The sequence below is a fragment of the Furipterus horrens genome, unplaced genomic scaffold, assembly GCF_987537825.1.
Source record: "Furipterus horrens unplaced genomic scaffold, mFurHor1.1.pri manual_scaffold_11, whole genome shotgun sequence".
In the NCBI taxonomy this organism is placed as follows: Eukaryota; Metazoa; Chordata; class Mammalia; order Chiroptera; family Furipteridae; genus Furipterus; species Furipterus horrens.
Window position 1 is genome coordinate 12,548,245 of NW_028327181.1, and position 17,284 is coordinate 12,565,528.

Below are 17,284 nucleotides of genomic sequence, written 5' to 3' on the forward strand. Positions count from 1 at the left end.
ACATTAGGAGGTTTCTGATTTTTTTGTTGTTCTCGCCAATGCTGAGAGAAATATCCTTGTGGATACATCGGCTGACATGAATGTAAGATGGATCCTGAAAGGGGAGTTGCTAGAGAGCGTTGGGCTGAGCCATAGTTAGCAGGTTTCGTCGCCCTCGGTTTTCCCCGGGTCTCTCGTAGCCCAGAGCGCGTGGTCCCTCCCCAAGAAGGGGCCGAGCAGCAGTTCCCAAAGTTGACTCTTCTTATTAGCTCCCCAAACAGCCTCTCTGCAGAGACCTCTAGACTGTAGGGGTTGAGAGTCTGAGGGCTGGAGTTTATAAACTTTTGATTTGAATCTTTGTCCTTTCTACCTAACAACTGTGTCATGTCGGGAGATTGACTTGAAACCCTCAGCTTCAATGAAAACCAATTGACGTTCCTTGGCTCCTGGCTCCCCGACTAGCTCTGGTCACTGAGAGCCAGTCCCCGAGACACCCAAGAAAGCCAATGTTGCTGCTTCGTTTGGAGTCACAGAGGCTGGGACCAAGTCCCAGCTCCATAACCTGCTAAAAACCCTCACTTTTCTCACCTGACAAACGGGATCATAATGGCTACTTTTCAGGGTGACCATGAAGATTCAAGCAGACCAGAGATGTGAAAACACTGCACGGAGTTCTGTAATGTAATTGTCTGTGGGAGACTGGAGAACAGCACTGGATTTCTAGGCAGTGGGACCTCCAAGAGGAGCCTGGGAACCAGCTTAGTGGCTGACTTGCCCTTGGCTGTGATTAATCCATCAAGAGAACGCAGGGGCAGGAGCCCGGCACCCTGCAGAGAATCATCCTGGGCAGGACAGGAGGGGCCTTGGTGACTGTCAGGACTTCCACGGGAGACAGGAACCCAGCTGAGCATGACCTGGGGCAGATCGGGCTGCTTTGACCCCCTGCCATCACTCCCGGGGAGCATTTAAGAACTGGGCCTATCTGAGCATCTGCTGTTCATCCTGCTCCTCAGGTTCCCATGGTGCCCAAGGGGCCCCGCAATTCCCCCTAGAGCCCCCCAGGATTGGAAAGAAAAAAGCCAATGACATGGGCTCAGACAGACCTGGCGGCCCTTGAGTAAGTCTTGTAGCTCCCGAGACTCTGTCTTCTCCTCTGTGAAATGGGAGAAACGATAGAACACGCTCTGCCTCCCCTCTGCTATAGTGAGGCTGAGATAGATGAATGGGAAGTGTCTTGTAACCTGTAAAGTGCTGGGAGGGCCAGTTTCTGCTTGTTTTCCATTATTATGTATCTGGGAAAAAATGGATGGCTATCTTTGAACACCCATGGGTGCCATGCACCAGACTGGGTCCTTGCTGTTTATCAACTTACTGAATCCTCACAAGAATTCTGTTTCTACAGGTGAGGTGACATGCCCAAGGGTCCCCAGCTGGGAAGTAGCCAAGCTAGGACTTGAACTTAGGTCGGTCTAACTCCAAAACCCAGACTGTTAAGATATTTTATGTTTTGCAAATGTTTGAGCTATGAAAGGCCTTTTAGGAAGCACTTGATAGTAGTCAATCTTGGGTCATGCTTAGCACTTCTTGCCCAGTGACTTCCCAAAGGCTCTGATAAGTCCTGCACTGAAGGATCTGTCAACTCAGTGGTTCCCATACTCATTATAGCATGGACTTCCTGTCCCTCCCCTACATCATCCCTGTGAACAGTGCATGGAGATACTCTACAGAACACACTCCAGAAAACTTGGCCTTGCTTGCTATATGGTTTTTATTATTTTGTATATTTTTCAAGATTTGCTTTAGCTGCGTGCCTTTCTTCATTCTGAAAGTGGATGTGAACAGAGTGCCTTACAACTCTCTTAAAAGAAAGTTTTGAAATGAGCTTGCTTTCTTCCTAAGTGACTATCAGTCACTATTTTTTTTCCCTCCATGGGCCAGGAGACAGAAGCCCTCCCTCCCTGCCCATGTGCTCTCAAGTGAAGGTCACACCATTTCTGGTGCATTTCAGGAGCACCTCCAAGCAGGAGGAGGGCCCTGGGCCAGGCCCCCAAGAGCTGGCGAGGCGACCCACACCTTCCTGGGCTCTGCCCTGGACAGATTTATAAAGGGAGGGAGTGAGGTCAGAGAAAGGTGTTTTTCTCCTCCTGACAGATCCTAACATTGACTTCACGTCCAGTGACTGCCCCACTCTGTCTGTCTCTCACCATGGCAGGAAATCAATTGTTAGCAGCCTGGGCGGGAATGCTGATAGCTGTCTGGAGCGACTGTAGAGCTGCTGTTCTTAGCAAAAATTGACTCGACAGGATGCGCTGGGGAAACTCTCTCTGACTCAGTTTGTCCATCTGTGAAATAGGGTCCTTGAAGCCACAAGGTACAGAGGAGGATGAGGGGCGAGATGACACAAGAGAGAGGCTGGTGGGGGGAGGGGGAGCCAGGCGGGCGGGGGACTCACCCTGGCTGGGAAAGCCTGGCTCCGGCAGGCGGTAGCTGAGAAGTCAGAGCCAACTGTAAATTAAAGGAATTTCTTGTAGACACATGTCTTAGTTCAGGCTGCTGTCACAGACTAGTAGACACTTATTGCTCACAGTTCTGGAGGCCAGGAAGTTCAAGACCAAGGTGTCTTGTGAGGGCTCCCTTCCCGGTTTGTAGACAGCCTCCTCCTCATTTTGGGTGGAGGGAGGGAGAGAGAGAGAGAGAGAGCGCTCTCTGGTGTGTCTTCTTATAAGGGTGCTCATTCCATCATGGGGGCCCCACCCTCATGATGTCATCTAAACCTAAGTACCCCCAGAGGCCCCCATCTCCAGATACATTGCATTGGGAGGGATCCAATAAATGAATTTTGGGGGAACACAAACATGTAGTTCATAACACTAAATAATTGGAAATGCAACTTTTTTCCTACTGCATCATAGTATGTTTATATATTGAATAAGGGAGGTGGATGCATTTTAACATGTTAGATATGGTGTGTGCAGAACCTGAAAAAAAAATCAGAGTGCTAAGACTTAAATACTCCAGCTAGGTCATGGCATAGGAAGGAGATTCTTAGGGAATGGGTAGGGAGCTTGGGGATGGGGCTCCACAGTGAATGGTAGGGGCTCCCCAGAATTGACCAGCTCTCCCCATAGGGGCTCCTGAGTTCTTCAACAGAGGCACCTGCTTCTGATCACAAGGGCGGCGTTTGTGGAACTGGGTGAAGGGCCTTGAACTCCTCCTCCCCTCCAACTGCGGAGGGTCTCTGCCTTGTGGGATTTTTCCGGATGGAGCTTGCCTATCTTTGCATGAACCTGCCCTTTGTGCCCACAGCTCCGCCAGCTGGAAATGCAGCTGGAGCAAGAATATGAGGAGAAGCAGATGGTCCTCCATGAGAAGCAGGATTTGGAAGGCTTGATCGGAACCCTGTGTGATCAGGTAAGGGGGAGATGCCTGCAGACACCTGGGAGAACACACTCCCTGCCTTGGGCCTTATCAGAGAGGCAGGTGCCTGGGGAGGCCAGCGGGAGGGGACTTAGTCTGTCCCTGTCCACATTCACTGGCTCTTCAAAGGGGACCTTCCAGGGTTCACAGACAGCAGCGTTCTTAGAAGAACCCAGGAGAATAAAGAGGGTGGGCCCAGGCAGAGTGACAGACGAAGTCACCTCGCCTTCGGCAGCTGTTGGAGTGGGGGTGTAGACAACCCTTGCTGGCATGGGGCAAATATGCTTGCGGCTGGCTTCTCATGAAAACCAGACCAGTTAGAGGCAGCCAGGCTCAGTGTCAGGCCAGTGCAGCATTGCCCCCTAGCTGGGCCGCTTCTGTCTCTGCTCTGGGTGAGTGGGTTAACCGCCAGAGCTTCTGGAGAGCAAGCTGTGGGGGTCGCTGCCATCCCCGTGTGTTAGAGTTCCCGTCATGGTGCTGTGGACCTTCTCAGCCACACTGTTCTCTGTTGTGGGGGCTGACTCGTGCATGGTGGGTTGTTGAGCCACATCCTGGGCCTCTACCATAGACGCCAGTAGCATCCCCTCTAGCTGCGACAACCAGAAATGCCTACGGACATTGCCAGATGCCCATTGAAGACAAAACCAACCCCCCTGCCCAACCTTTACAGAGAATTATTGCTGTCAGTACAGCAGCCAGCAGAGCCCAGAGCCGGCTCCTGGTTTCAGTGTCTGGAGGAATCGCTCCTTCATCCCCTAGATATTCCTTTCTCTGCTTGTGCTGCTGCTACATGAAACCCCAGCATTGGAGAGAAACTCCTGTAGCTTCTGCAGTTTCTGTTCACGTATCATAGGCTGTATTTTCATGTATTTGCTTAAAATGCACACATTGTCTTGTCCTTCTTAATGATCCCGCCATCAATAAGCTGCCCCCAGCCATTTGTTTACTCACAAAGGAATGTGGGCCGCTTCCGGGGCTTCTTTGGAGCAGCCAGACCTTGGACAAACGGGTGCTCATTATGTATTTGAAAAAAAAAGTGGATTAAATGACTGGATCCTGGAAAAGGACCACTGTAGCAGTGGGAGTGAGAGTTGGAAGCAGAGAGAATCCACGGAACAACTACATGATCCTCCTCTCTGGATGTTCTAGTTCTTCAGCTGAGCCAAACTGGGGCCCTCGCGTTCAGAGCTGCTGAGGCGACCCCCCGTTTAGCATCAGTGAGTCATAGTCGGGCTCAGTGGGAGAAACTTGCCTTCAGTTCCATTTAGTCCATTTGAGAACACAAAGCAGTAATTCAGTAAGGGAAGGTTTTTCGTAAATATTGCTAAGAGAGAAGAAGTTTTAAGAGCAAAGAGAAGGGAACTTTAATTTTTTTTTTAAATGCTAACTTTGTGTAAGCAAGCTGGAGTCTTTTCAATAAATGACCCCATCTGGTCATTTTAAATGTTTTTAATTATTAAGACATTCGTTGGACACATGGAGAAGGAGAACGAATAATGTAATTGATGTTTGCACGTCAAGCACCCAGGGTTCACATACGTGAACCTTTTGCCCATATTTGATTGGGATACGTTTAAGGAAACAAACCATTTCACATACAGTTGGTGGCCCCTTGGTTTCCATTCCTCGTCTCCCTCCTTTCCCCCAAAGGAAACCATTGCCCAGGGGTTGGGGTGTCAAGTCCTCTGCATGGATGCTTAACCTTTGACAGCGTCCAGCACACACGAGTCTGTACTTGACTTTGTTCCCCTCTGTGCTGTGTTTCTGAGATCAGACCATGGTAATACATGGAGCCCTCGTTCCTTCATTTTAGCTGCTCCACCACATAACTATTTTCAAAGCCCATTCTTCTGCTGGTGAATATTTAGTGGTTTCCACTCTAAGATACAGACCCGCAGTGCGTGTTTTCATACCTGTCTCACCACGCACCTGGACACGTTTCCCCAGGGAATGCAGCCAGCAGAGGGATTGCTGGCCTCTAGGACTTTTGGAACGATTAGCTATTGCCCCAACCGTTCCCCAACGTGACTGTCACAGTTTATACTGTCCCTGGCAGGATTGTTTTTTTTGCTTCCCCCCATCTGCACTAACACATGGCACTGTCAGGAATCACTGCGTGTTCATTACTAGCGAAGTTGCGTGCTCTTTACATGGGTTATGGTTTTCTCTGATGCCAATTGCCTGTTCAGTGCTTTATCTTCTTTTTCCTGTTGGTCGTTCATGACCGTTATAGAAGATGCTAGTCCATTTTTAGTTATGTATGTTGCAGTCCCCTACTCGATGGAAAATCATTTTACTTTATGATGCCCTTCACTTAATAAAAGCATTTTCTAAGTAGTCATGTTCATCAGTCACTTTTTGTGGCTTGAGCTTTTATGTCTTAAGATCTCTTTCCTTAACTGAGTTCATAAATATATTTCACTATTATTTTTTTTAAGTTCTAAAGTTTTTCTTTTTTGCATTTTTAGTCCACCTGGATTTTATTTTGGTATGTAGTGTGAGGTAGAAATCTACTTTTTTTCCTGAAATAGATAACCTTCATTTCATAAATAATTTTTTCTATTATTTCCATGTATGTATGGATGTGGATATGGGCTACCCATTCTGTTAAATTGGCTTATTTGCCTATTTCTGTACCATATGGTCTTAATTCTGAGACTTAATAACTTGTAAGACAGCTCCCCTTGCTCATCTTTAAAACTGTCTTTTCTGTTCTTCTTTTTTAATTAGAATGCTTATTGGAAGCATGCTAGACTATCTTACTCAGTAGAAGGAAAACCCCAGGGGTGCTGGGTACAGCTGGGCTTCAAGAACTTGCGTGCTGCAGGCGCTCCCTGTCCCTGTCCCTGTCCCTGCCTCTGTGCGTCTGTGTGTGGCAACTTCATTCTTGCTCACTGCAGAAGGGCTTCCTCCCAGGGCCCGAGACCAGCGACTCCTGAGTCTACCTCCTGCACGTTGCTCTGCTGGAGAGAGTCTCTTCTCACTTAGAGTTACAAAGAGTCCAAGAGAAAGCCCCGGAGCAGCCTGGCTTGGGTCAGGCGCCCCTTCTTAAACCAATCCACCTTGGCTGAGGGAGCCAGACACACAGCAGTATGGTCACTCCTGCTGGAACCCCACAGTTAGGGTTTGGGTGAGAAGTTCCCTAATGTAGGTGAGGGTGTTGGGCAGGCCCTTGCTGTGCTCAGTCATTGGCTGGGGACTGCTGGGGAAAGCGTGGCCTCCGCCCGAATACTGGAGCAGATCCCAAAGGTGCTGCACCTCGCAGCTGTCAGACACCCGCTCCCTTCACAACTGATTGCTAAGTTCCTGAAGCGCCATTCAAACAGCGCACCCATCTGTGGGTGCCTCCGCCCGCACAGATTGACCTCCGCACAGGGGCAGGGAGCAGCTCCATTCCGAGGGCTGTGAGGTTGGGATGGCTGCGCTGTCCATTCAAGGTCACAGTTCAACAACAGAGGGCCAGAGGCACCGTGTGAGTCACCTGAGTGCCACACCTCTTCCTTCCTGGCCTAATCGTGTAACAGGAGCCCTGCTGCCACTTGCTGATCAGGGACTGGGGCCTCTGCCTGCTGGACCCTGGACACAGGGATCCAAAGTGCCCAGGCAGCAGCCATAGTGTGTAGTTTACTGTGTCCACTGGCAGGAGTGCACTCGCTAATGAGCCCCTTCAACTCTGCAGAGCCCCGAGTGGCAAGGATGGGAAACACAACATCCTCCAGAGGGTCACCGGGAGTGACAGTGAGTGAGCCACTACTGCTGCCACTTCTTGCTTCCTAGGCACGTATTTTCTTCCTACTGGACACCATACCACATAACTGCTTCTGATTCAGTGCCTGTACCACATCCCAGAAGAATGCCTAATCCTTAAGGGTCATGCTGCCAAGATGACATTTTATAATTTACAGCCAGGTTAGGAGATCCTTCAGGGTAGGGAATCAAAGCTTAGTCATCTTTGTAAATGCAGAGTCTTCCACGTCACCTTCTTCATGAGTTTCAGACAAACATTCGCAACGGCAAACTTGATGTTGATACATGGATGTTTCAAAAGGACTGCTCTACAAGGCTGGGAGCTTGTGGTGAGGGGGATTTGTTGTCCTCATCTTCATCATTCCAATGCCTAAAACTGTTTTGGGGACCCAGAAAAGTTTTTTTCAGACTCACTTGCTCTGAGTTTCAGCAGTGGGGCAGCAGCTCGACAGGCACCAGGGACATACAGGGCAGAACCGAATTGTCTGGCATCAGAGTAATAGCTGGAGGGACGGCTTTCTCCTGGACAGAGGTGCTGGCAGAGGCCCTTGTTCCTTTTCTGAGCCCACATCTCACAGAGCTGGCAGGCCAGTAGGTGCTTGTTTTCTCTTCTTGATCTTTTAATCTTATGAAGATTCAATGACAAAGCCTGATGTGATTTGCAAACACATTGGTTTGCAAGTTAGTTGGGAAGACCTGACATATTTTTTATATTGAACCATTGCATTCATATGCATGCCATATCTCTACATGTACTTATGGCTTTCTTAATATATTTTATTCCAAAATAATATTTTTATAATAATTGTAAATAAAATATTTACTTTAAAAATATATTTTATTATTTTTTTAATGTAAGTTTTGAACATTTTTGTTAGATTTATTTCTAGGAATCTTGTAGTTTCTATGGATATTATGAATAGAATATTTTTATATCATTTAGGTTTCAGTTAGTTATTGCAGCATGTGGGGCTCCCATAATTGTTGTGTTGATCCTTGTATCCAGGAAACTCACTGAACTCATTAGTTTTCCTATTTTCTCTGTAGACTTCTTTGGATTTTCTCCCTAGACAGTCTTGTCATTTGAAAATAAGAATAGCTTTGCCTCTTCCTTTTCAGTTTTAGACCTCTTCTTTCTTTTTTCTTACCTTATTACATTGGTTTGGGTCTCCAGTGTGAGTGACCGGTAGAGAAGATAGTGAGCTCCCTTTCCTTTCCTACCCACTATACAGGTGCTTCTAAAGTTTCATCACTTACATAACATTTACAGTGTATATTTGATAAGTAAGTCTAATCAGGTTAAATCAGTCTTCTACTTGCAGTTTTCTAATAGTTAAAAAAAATGTCTAATTGTTGAATATTGGCAGATTTTTTTCTACAGTTGTTGATAATCCTATGACTTGTCTTATTTATCCACTAATGTAATATATTATAATTTGGATATTATAGTGTATCCTGCTAGATTTCCCAGATGAACCTTACACAGTAAGGTTTTTTAAATTCATTGTTCTTTTGAATTGCTAACATTTTTCAGGATTTTTGAAACCAGGCTCATAAATAAGATTGGTTTGCAATTTTATTTTCTTATACTGTCTTTGTCTAATGTTGTACATACTAATCTCATAAAATGAGCTGGCAGTTATGTCTGAAATAATTTTTATAAAATGTGGATTATGTAGTTCTTGTAGGTTTGATATAATTTACTTGTAAACCTATTTGGGCCTACTTTCTTTTAGGAAGTAGAGTGACCATTTGATCACTATCCTGAAATCATAATTGAACAGAATTTCAGATATCATTCTCTTCCTTACTGAGTTTTGATGTTTAAAATTTTAGCTCACTTTCAATATTTCTATTCTACTTAAAGTGTTTTTTAAAGTACATTTAAGACACTGTATTTATCTTGAATTGATGCTTTCATTTCATCCTTACATGCTAAGCATTTTGTCAAAGCCCTTGTGCTTTCTTCCTTTAACCTGTAAGTTATTTAGAAATGGAGTTTTATGGTTATTAATATTTGGGATTATCTGGAGTAACTTTTTACTGTTGATTTTTAGTCTAGTGTCACTTTGGACACATTACCCGATAGGATGCATAATATTTATTCTTTGAAATTCTTGAGGTCTCTTTACTGTTTCAGTTGATGGTTAAGTTTAATAAGTTTCCTGGAAAAGAATCTAGCTATTTTTGAAGCATAGGGCTCTATACATGATAAAGAGATGGAGCTAGTTAATTTTGTAATTTAAATATTGTACTCAAATATAAAAGCATAAACCATAAAAATATTAAAAATGTGACATTAAAATCACTTTCTATTAACTTTGGTTTGATCTATTTGATCTATGTCTGGCAGAATCCTGTTATAGTCCCATATGACTGTGGTTTTATCAAGCTGTGTTTGTAATTCTGTTTTACTTTTCCATTTATATATTTGTGGTTATGCTTTTAGCTGCATCTGAGTTTGTTATGGCTTTGTTTCTGTGGCAGATTACAGATTGTTACTTTGATTATTATATGTTGTCCCTCTTTGCTTGGAAAATGATTTTTGTCTTATTTTATTCTGCTGGATTTCTTTTAGTTTGCCTGCAAGATCTTTTTAAATTTCCTCATTTTCAGCCTTTTTAAATGTGTGAGGGTGTGTGTATTTCCTTTAAACAGCTGGATAATTTTAAATCCAATTTTAGTCTCTTAACTTTTCATAGGACAATTTATTTACATTGATTGTAATGACTGGTATATTTGAATTTATTTCTATTCTCTTCTTTTATGTTTAGTATTGCTGGTTCATTGTCCCTTTCTTTGCTTTATGCGTGGCCCGTTTCCGGCTTTTGGACGGATTGATAATGTAGTCTATGATCACTTTGGCTCTCCTGCTGCTTCTAAAGCTACAAATCATGTTTCTATTCTTTTGGTAGTCACCATAAATTTAAGATAAGTACTAAATTATAATTTTTTCCCTAAAACACTTTAATTTTCATAACAATGCTGTGGGGTTGGTATTATTAGTTCCCCATATAAATGAAAGAAGTGAAGCTCAAAAGGTGAAGCAAATTGCCCAAGATCATAAAGCTTGTTAGCAGCCCAGGTGGATTTGAAATGAGGTATATATTATTTGAAAGCTTGTATTTTTTAAATTTAACACCATGCTGCTTAAAAGTGATTAAGCTCTAGTTAACTGGAATCATCCTTTCATGGGCCATAATTTTTCATAATGTTATAAGTCTGCCCAGCTCCGCTGTTAATTTGGGGCACAGCCTTCAGCAATACACATTCTCTTTCCAAACCTCAGTTTCCCCCTCTATAAAGCAGCTTGGTTTTCCCTAACAACCTTGCCAGGTCATACTTTTAAAGTGCTCAGAGAATTCTGTGACTCTAGACATGTAACAACTGCCCCAGCCTGGCCTCTTTATTAATGGGGAAACAATTGAGGTTTAACTAAAGTTTCCCACAACAACACTAAGCATTATTTAGATTTATTGCTTAATTATTCACCAGTTTTATCTAAATTTGAATCTTTGTGCTGTACAATGTGAATCTGCAGAATGACATTTATTTCCCATTAACCTAATGAGTCCTTCCCCCACCTCTTCCCCCATAGCAATTCATTATGAAGGGGAGGATGACTTAGTCTCCGATTTTGTTGTGAATTTCGTTTGCCATGACTCCTTTGGAAAAGGTGGCAGCACTTTCAGGGTCTTTCTGGCAGAGAAGAGGGTAGAATCTGAGCCATCCCTACTGCATGGGCAGTGCCAACATCGGGGAATGTACCTGATGCCAACTTGCCCCACAGGAGAATTAAAGGCACTGTAGGGTATATGCAGAGCAAGAGCAGAGACAACAGTTAGGAAGATGCCAAGCACACTGCTTGTGGGCAGCTGTGGTAAAGAACCTGGGCTCAATGGGCCCATTGGGATTCAGGTTCCAGGAGGTCCTGTGGTACAGTGGTTAGAGACTTGCTTGCTAATGCTGAGCTGCCTGGGTTCAAATCCCTGCATAGCCACAGCATGACCTTGGGCAGATCACTTACCCTTTCCATATCAGTTTTGTCAGCTGTACATACCTAAGAGCCCTACACAGCTCGCAAGACATGCACTGGCCTCAAGTGACTTCTCTCCTTCTGTGACCTGCCCCACCTGCGTGTCACCCAGGACAATACACAAGACTTCCTCAGCCCTCTGTCTGCGCTCCCGCTGTGCCTGCTACCTGGAGTGCCCTTCCTGAGCCTCACCTAGCTGGGTCCTCCTTATCTCAGACGCTTCCAATCCCATCGTAGCCTGAGCTGAGTGAGGCACCTCTGCACTTCCATTGTGCTGCTTCTTCAAAGAGCAAAACCTACCACCCTCATCGCCTGTTTTACTACCATGACCTCTTTGCAGTTCAAGAAGCTGGGTTCCTCTCCTAACTCTGCCACGTATTGCTAGTGGTGTGATCTTGGGCCAACTCCTTCACCTCCGTAAGCTTTAGTCTCCTCATCTGTGAAATGGGCATCAATATTACATACCTCAGTTTCATTATGAGGACTCAATTGCTAATATCCATAAAGCATTTAGAACAGTGTCTGACACTTAGCCCTCTATAAAGGTAAGCTATTACCATTTTATAAAGGCAGTCATAATAATAATGTCTGTTGTTAAGAGACTGTCACAGGAGTTAAATGTAATGACATGTAACAAAGGGGCTGGCACAATGCCCAGTCCCCGGCTCAGCTCGGCAGGTGAGGATATGAATATATATGTATAACATATTATATATGATATGGTATTACACATGTAATCTCCAGCATTTATAACTTAACAAAACAATATATATAGCTGAGAACAAAGAGGCTATATTCGTAACTGGTGGTAGAAATTGAAATGCAAAATCTAAAGGAGTACATTCTAGGTCATCAGACAGTACTCATAATCCTTTATATTTGTAAAGCACTTGACAGCATACAAAGTGCTTTCTGATCCATTATCACGTCTGATTTTCGTCTTATCTCAACGCAGAGGATAGGGATTTTTTTTCTTAACCTCTTCTTTTATAGACGAGGAAATGGGGGCTCAGAGAGAGGAGGTAAGTCAGCCACCGTTCCCACTGCTGGCAAGTTCACAGTGAGCCGGGGTTGAAAGCCTCGGCCACCTCGTTCTAAATCCCACATTCTTTCTAGAATGTCCCAGAGTGTTCTGAGCATTGGAGGAAATGGTTGTGCTTGGCATAGAGACGTGCACATCTAGGCGTGTGGAGGCTGACTCCCAGGGTAGAGGCGTCGGCACCTCATTTTCTTTAATGCTCCCCATCTGATCAACGGCGCCATGTTCTTTCCTCTGCTCCCCTGAAGAAAAGGGTGCTGCCAGTTTCTTTCAGAGGTACTAACTCAGTGTAAAGTGAGTGCTCTATTTTTGGGGGAGGCAGCAGTCTGTCAGGGTTTCACGCTGAGCCCCTGCATAATTGTGCCTCCCTGGGTCTGTCTGTCTGTATTGGCTGCAGGCCATTGTCACCCTCCTGGTGCCAAGTTTAGAATGGGCTTCTTTAGCAGCCACTTGCCAGCTCTCCGCCGCCAGTGCAGAACCTGTACATTCAGGATTCTGGGCGAAGGAATGGGCTCACCTCTTTATGAGGTCCCTCTGTAGACGGGGAAACTGAGTCTCAAGGAGGAAAGGGTCTTGTTCAAGATCATGTGGTAAGAGCATTAGCAGGATTCGAACCCAGAGAACTTGGACCTGGCCACTACTTTGCTGCCTTAGCTCACGAGTGCCTTCCCTTGGCTTCTAGATCGGCCATCGGGACTTTGACGTGGAGAAACGTCTTCGGAGGGACCTCAGAAGAACTCACGCACTGCTGTCAGATGTGCAGCTCCTTCTGGGGACCATGGGGGACGGCAAGACATCGGTCAGCGAGGAGGAACTGGAGAAAGTGCACAGCCAGGTGGGCGTCTCGGGGCCCCATTGGGCGGGATGGCGCTCCCTCCCAGGCGCAGGTGTGGCCATGGTGCCCGCCTGAGGTGAGGGACATTTCTGTGGGTCACACGGAGGTGAAGGATGAGGAGGAGGAGTTTGACTGAGGAGCCTCGTTCCCTCCTCCAGGGCTAAGACAGGATGCGTGTGAGGGCTTGGGCAGAGCAGGGCCCTGGGGCAGAGTGGATGAGCGCAGTGCATGCATGACTGCGTGTGTGCCTGCATTTGTTACATACGTGGGAGTGTGCATTGTTGGTGCGTGCACTCGTGCATACGTGGGAGCAGGCATTCATAGGTGTGTTTATACTTATGTGGGAGCATGCATTCGTAGGTACATGTATTTGTACATATGTGTGTGCATGCATTGACCACCAGGGCTGGGTATGAAACAGGAATAGTGCTAATAATGCAAAGCCTATTTCTGCCAACAATAACAAATAATAGCCATTTTACTGCCCATTGGAATGCTACTGATATTGATGGTAAAATGATGTTGATCTCTGCTGCCACCTACACAGGATACTGCACTGAGTTCTCAGGAGAGTTGAGGGAAATGAGAGTCATCATCTCCTTTTCACAAGTGAGGTGACCCACCCACAGTCACACAGCTAGAAAGCGGCAGAGCCAGGATTCAAACCCAGGTCTTCAGGCCCCACCATCCCTGGCTGCCTTAGAGGAGAGCTAGAGCTGCGGGCCCGAGGGCCGATGGGAGGTGAGGCCAGGTGGGAGTGGAGGACCTCAGGACACGTGCTGGTGTAGTTTGTGCCAGGAGCAGACAGAGTGGTCCTGGGTGGCAGGTATGGAGAGGTGTCAGTGGGTGGTGGGAGAGAGACCCCAGAGAGGAATGATGTAACAGAGACTCAGGGTGCGGGAGGCTCAGGTATTGTGCCCTTGCGTTTTGTGTTACCCCGAAGTCACACACCTCTCTCGGACAAAACCATTGCCACATCCAGGTGTGGGGAGAGGGAAGACATTTCCATCTACCTTCACCCCCTCACCTTCTCAGAGTGTTGCCATCGCTTCCTCTTCCTCCTCTGGCCCTCTGTCACGTGGCCTCAGCCATGCCACGCGGCCAGTGGCTTTTGTATCTTCACAGGCTGTCCCCCAGAAACTCAGATGGTAATCTGTTCTTTTTGGACTGACTCCTGAGCAAACCTATGCTCTTCCTGAGGTCCGGGCTATGTTTTATTCATGTCTGATGATACCCACGCAATCCATTGAACGTAATACATACCGAATAAAAATGCCTTCCTGTTGAATTCAGTGGACTCATCCACCTCCTTTGACAAATGAGCAAACCAGGGAACAGAGAGGGTGAGGAATTTGCCTGAGATCATACAGCCACTTAAAGGTAGAGCCAGGCCTCGAACCTATGTTTCTGACCCAAACCCAGTGCTCTTCCCTCGTCCTTCTGGAGAAGCCCCTGACTGTCAGCAGATCCCCAGGAAGGCAGCGGGAGGCAGCAGAGTCTAGCTCCAGGCTCTGGGAACAAGATCTAGAGCTTCCACAGTTCTGCCTCTGGGGCCAGCTTCCTGTCTGTAAAATGAAAGATTTCAGATAGAGATTATTAGCGAATGTAGGAAAGCTTTTAAAAAAAAAACTAAATTCCAGACTTGATTCAGATGCTGCCAGTTTGTCCATTAATGTCTCTTCCCTGCGTAGGACCCAGCCCGGGGCCCACACAGTGTTTAGCTGTCATGCCTGCCTAGTCTCCTCTGGCCTGGAACGGTTTCTTGGTCTTGCCCTGTTTTTCATGATCTTGATGGTTGTGAGGCGTCCTGGCCAGGGATCCTGTAGAGTGTCCTCCCAGCTGGGTGTCTGATGCTTTTCTCATGACCCCACCAGGTCCGTGGGGTTTTGGACAGAACCCCCCGCATGTGTAGGGCTGTTAAACCAGAAATCACGGAAAGGCTCTTCTCTCTCGACGATTCTGCCTCTTAGCAGTTTCCTTAATCAGGGCACCCTCTTTATGGTGCCCACACGTCCTGGCTTGTCCAGAGCGTCCTGGTTCTAGTTCCGTGTCCTGGGAAAGCCCTCAGCCCCAGGCAAACCAGGACAGTGGGTCACTCTATCCTTGCTGTCTGCCTGGCCAGCCAAGTGGGTGGTAGACCCCGGGCCCGTTGATTTGACTCAGGTGCGCAGAGATGGCCACACTCTCAGACTGGGGGCCAGGCAGCCAGGGCTGCTGCAGTCCCCTTAGCGGGGATCCATGTGCTCTGCCTGTCCCCCCGCCAAAATTCTCCCCATGACGCTCCATCCAAGCCTTACCCACCCCACAGGTGAACGCTCCTGAAAGGAGCTGTGGTGGTTTTGTTTCTTTCTTTTTTTTCTTTCTTTGTTTAGTATGCATGAGAAATCTCCCTCTGAGGGTTAAAATGTGTGTTTTTGGAAAATAGTCGTATTTAATGAAGGCGCCTTGAGCTGAATCAAAGGGCTTCATTCTTCTGAAAGTCCTTCCCAGTCTCGGCATCCGGCTCCTATCAAAGGGAATCCACAGCCTTGGCTTTCTGTTGCTGTTGTCATGGAAATTGTTATACGGATGGGATTGCTGGACCAGAGGTCAGGGTACAGTTGCTTTGTCTCCCGGCACACGTGTCCCGGATGCCAGCGTCAGAGCTAATCAAATAAAGCAATGGTGACATTGGGCATTGCTGCGTCTCCTCTCGATGACTTGTGTTTGTCCTTTACCTGAAGGCTCTGGGGACAGAGGCAGGGAGAGCAGGCGGGGGAGGCGGGGGGCAGGGAGAGGAAGCTAATTTGCTGCTGACTGGATCTTAAATGCTGGGAATGGTGATGAATAATTGCATTCATTCATTCCTTCAGTCAGTCAATTTACAGCACCTACTGTGTGTCAGGCGAGGTGATAAATCTAGGTACATAATGTCAAGTAAGGCAGGTGTGGTACCCGCCCTCATGAAACTTACCTCTGATGGAGAAGATAAGCAAACAATGATACAAATCAATAGAAATACCCACACCTTAATTCCACTAATAAAGGAAATCAGTGGGGTTCTGGAATAGGGAGTGGCCAAGGCTCTTACTTAGCTGGGGTGGTCAGCTAGACTATCCCAGGAGAAGGAGGATGAGACCACAGTGGGCAGAGCCTGGAAGGTTTGGATGTAATTCCAAGGCTGGTCAGAAGCCACTGGGAGATCATGAGCAGAGAGGGACAATCCAATTCACATTGTAGAGGCCAGCTCTTCTGCGTGGAGAATGGATGAGGCGGGGAGGAGTCGATGCCCTTGGCAGGCTGAAGCACCCTTCTAGGCCGGATTGATGGTCACCTGGATTAGGTGCTGATGGAGGTGGCCAGAAGGGACAAACCTGGGGTTGGTTTGAAGTTGACGGGGCTTGCAGATGGTCTGGGTGGCAGCAATAAGTGTGTTATAAATAAACCTCATCATAATCCTGGCAGATAGAGAGTTCTTATCTTGTCCCATTTTATGACATGGAAACAGGATCTGAGAGGCTAATTTACCCAAGGGCGTACAGCAATGTGTGTCCGAAAACTGGGAATGCCAGCAGTTTCGGACCTCGGCAACTTGGTTTGCATAACACGTGTTCTGTTGACATTTGTGAAGTACCTGCCGTGTACCAGGCTTTTCCAAGTGTCCCAGGGTCCTCGAGACTTGGCCGCCTATCAGATGACTTATTCATTCTGGATCCCACCCCCGACATGTTTTGGTTTTGATTTTTTGTTTTAATCTGGATTGGCATCAGGATGTACATTTTAAAACAATTACATCAGGGGATCCTGATGTTGGCCTTTGGACCAGCATTGGGAAACCATGGGCCTCATTTATCCTTCAAAACACCCTTTCTGTTTGGTGGCTGATGAGAAAATTGACAGTGAGGTTATATTAGTGTTTAACTGATTTTAAAATTAAATTTTGAGTCAAGAGAACTGGATCCAGCCCTCGCCCGGTTGCTCAGTTGGTAAGAGCATTGTCCCGATATACCAAGGCTGCGGGTTCAATCCCCGGTCAGGGCACATACAAGAAGCAACCAGTGAATGCATAAAAAAAGTGGAACAACAAATAGATGTTTCTTTCTCTCCCTCTCTCCTCCTCTCCCCTCCTCCCTCTCTAAAGTCAATAAACTAAAAAAACTTAAGAGAACTTGCTAATTTTGTGAGCTTCAACAAGTGACATGACCTCCTCAAGCCCTTTTCCTTCAGCTGGGTGACATTGCTTGATGTCCCA

At 46.5% G+C, this 17,284-nt stretch overlaps 1 protein-coding gene across 1 annotated transcript in view; it reads left to right on the forward strand.

The window, feature by feature from the left end:
• MYO18B (myosin XVIIIB) overlaps positions 1-17,284 on the forward strand; it is a 219,806-nt gene that overhangs the window by 121,003 nt on the left and 81,519 nt on the right. Inside the window, exons 33-34 of the mRNA XM_090257928.1 lie at positions 3,286-3,390; positions 12,901-13,053. Of these exons, the coding sequence (XP_090114054.1) occupies positions 3,286-3,390; positions 12,901-13,053 (258 nt within the window). The remainder of the gene's footprint in view (positions 1-3,285; positions 3,391-12,900; positions 13,054-17,284) is intronic.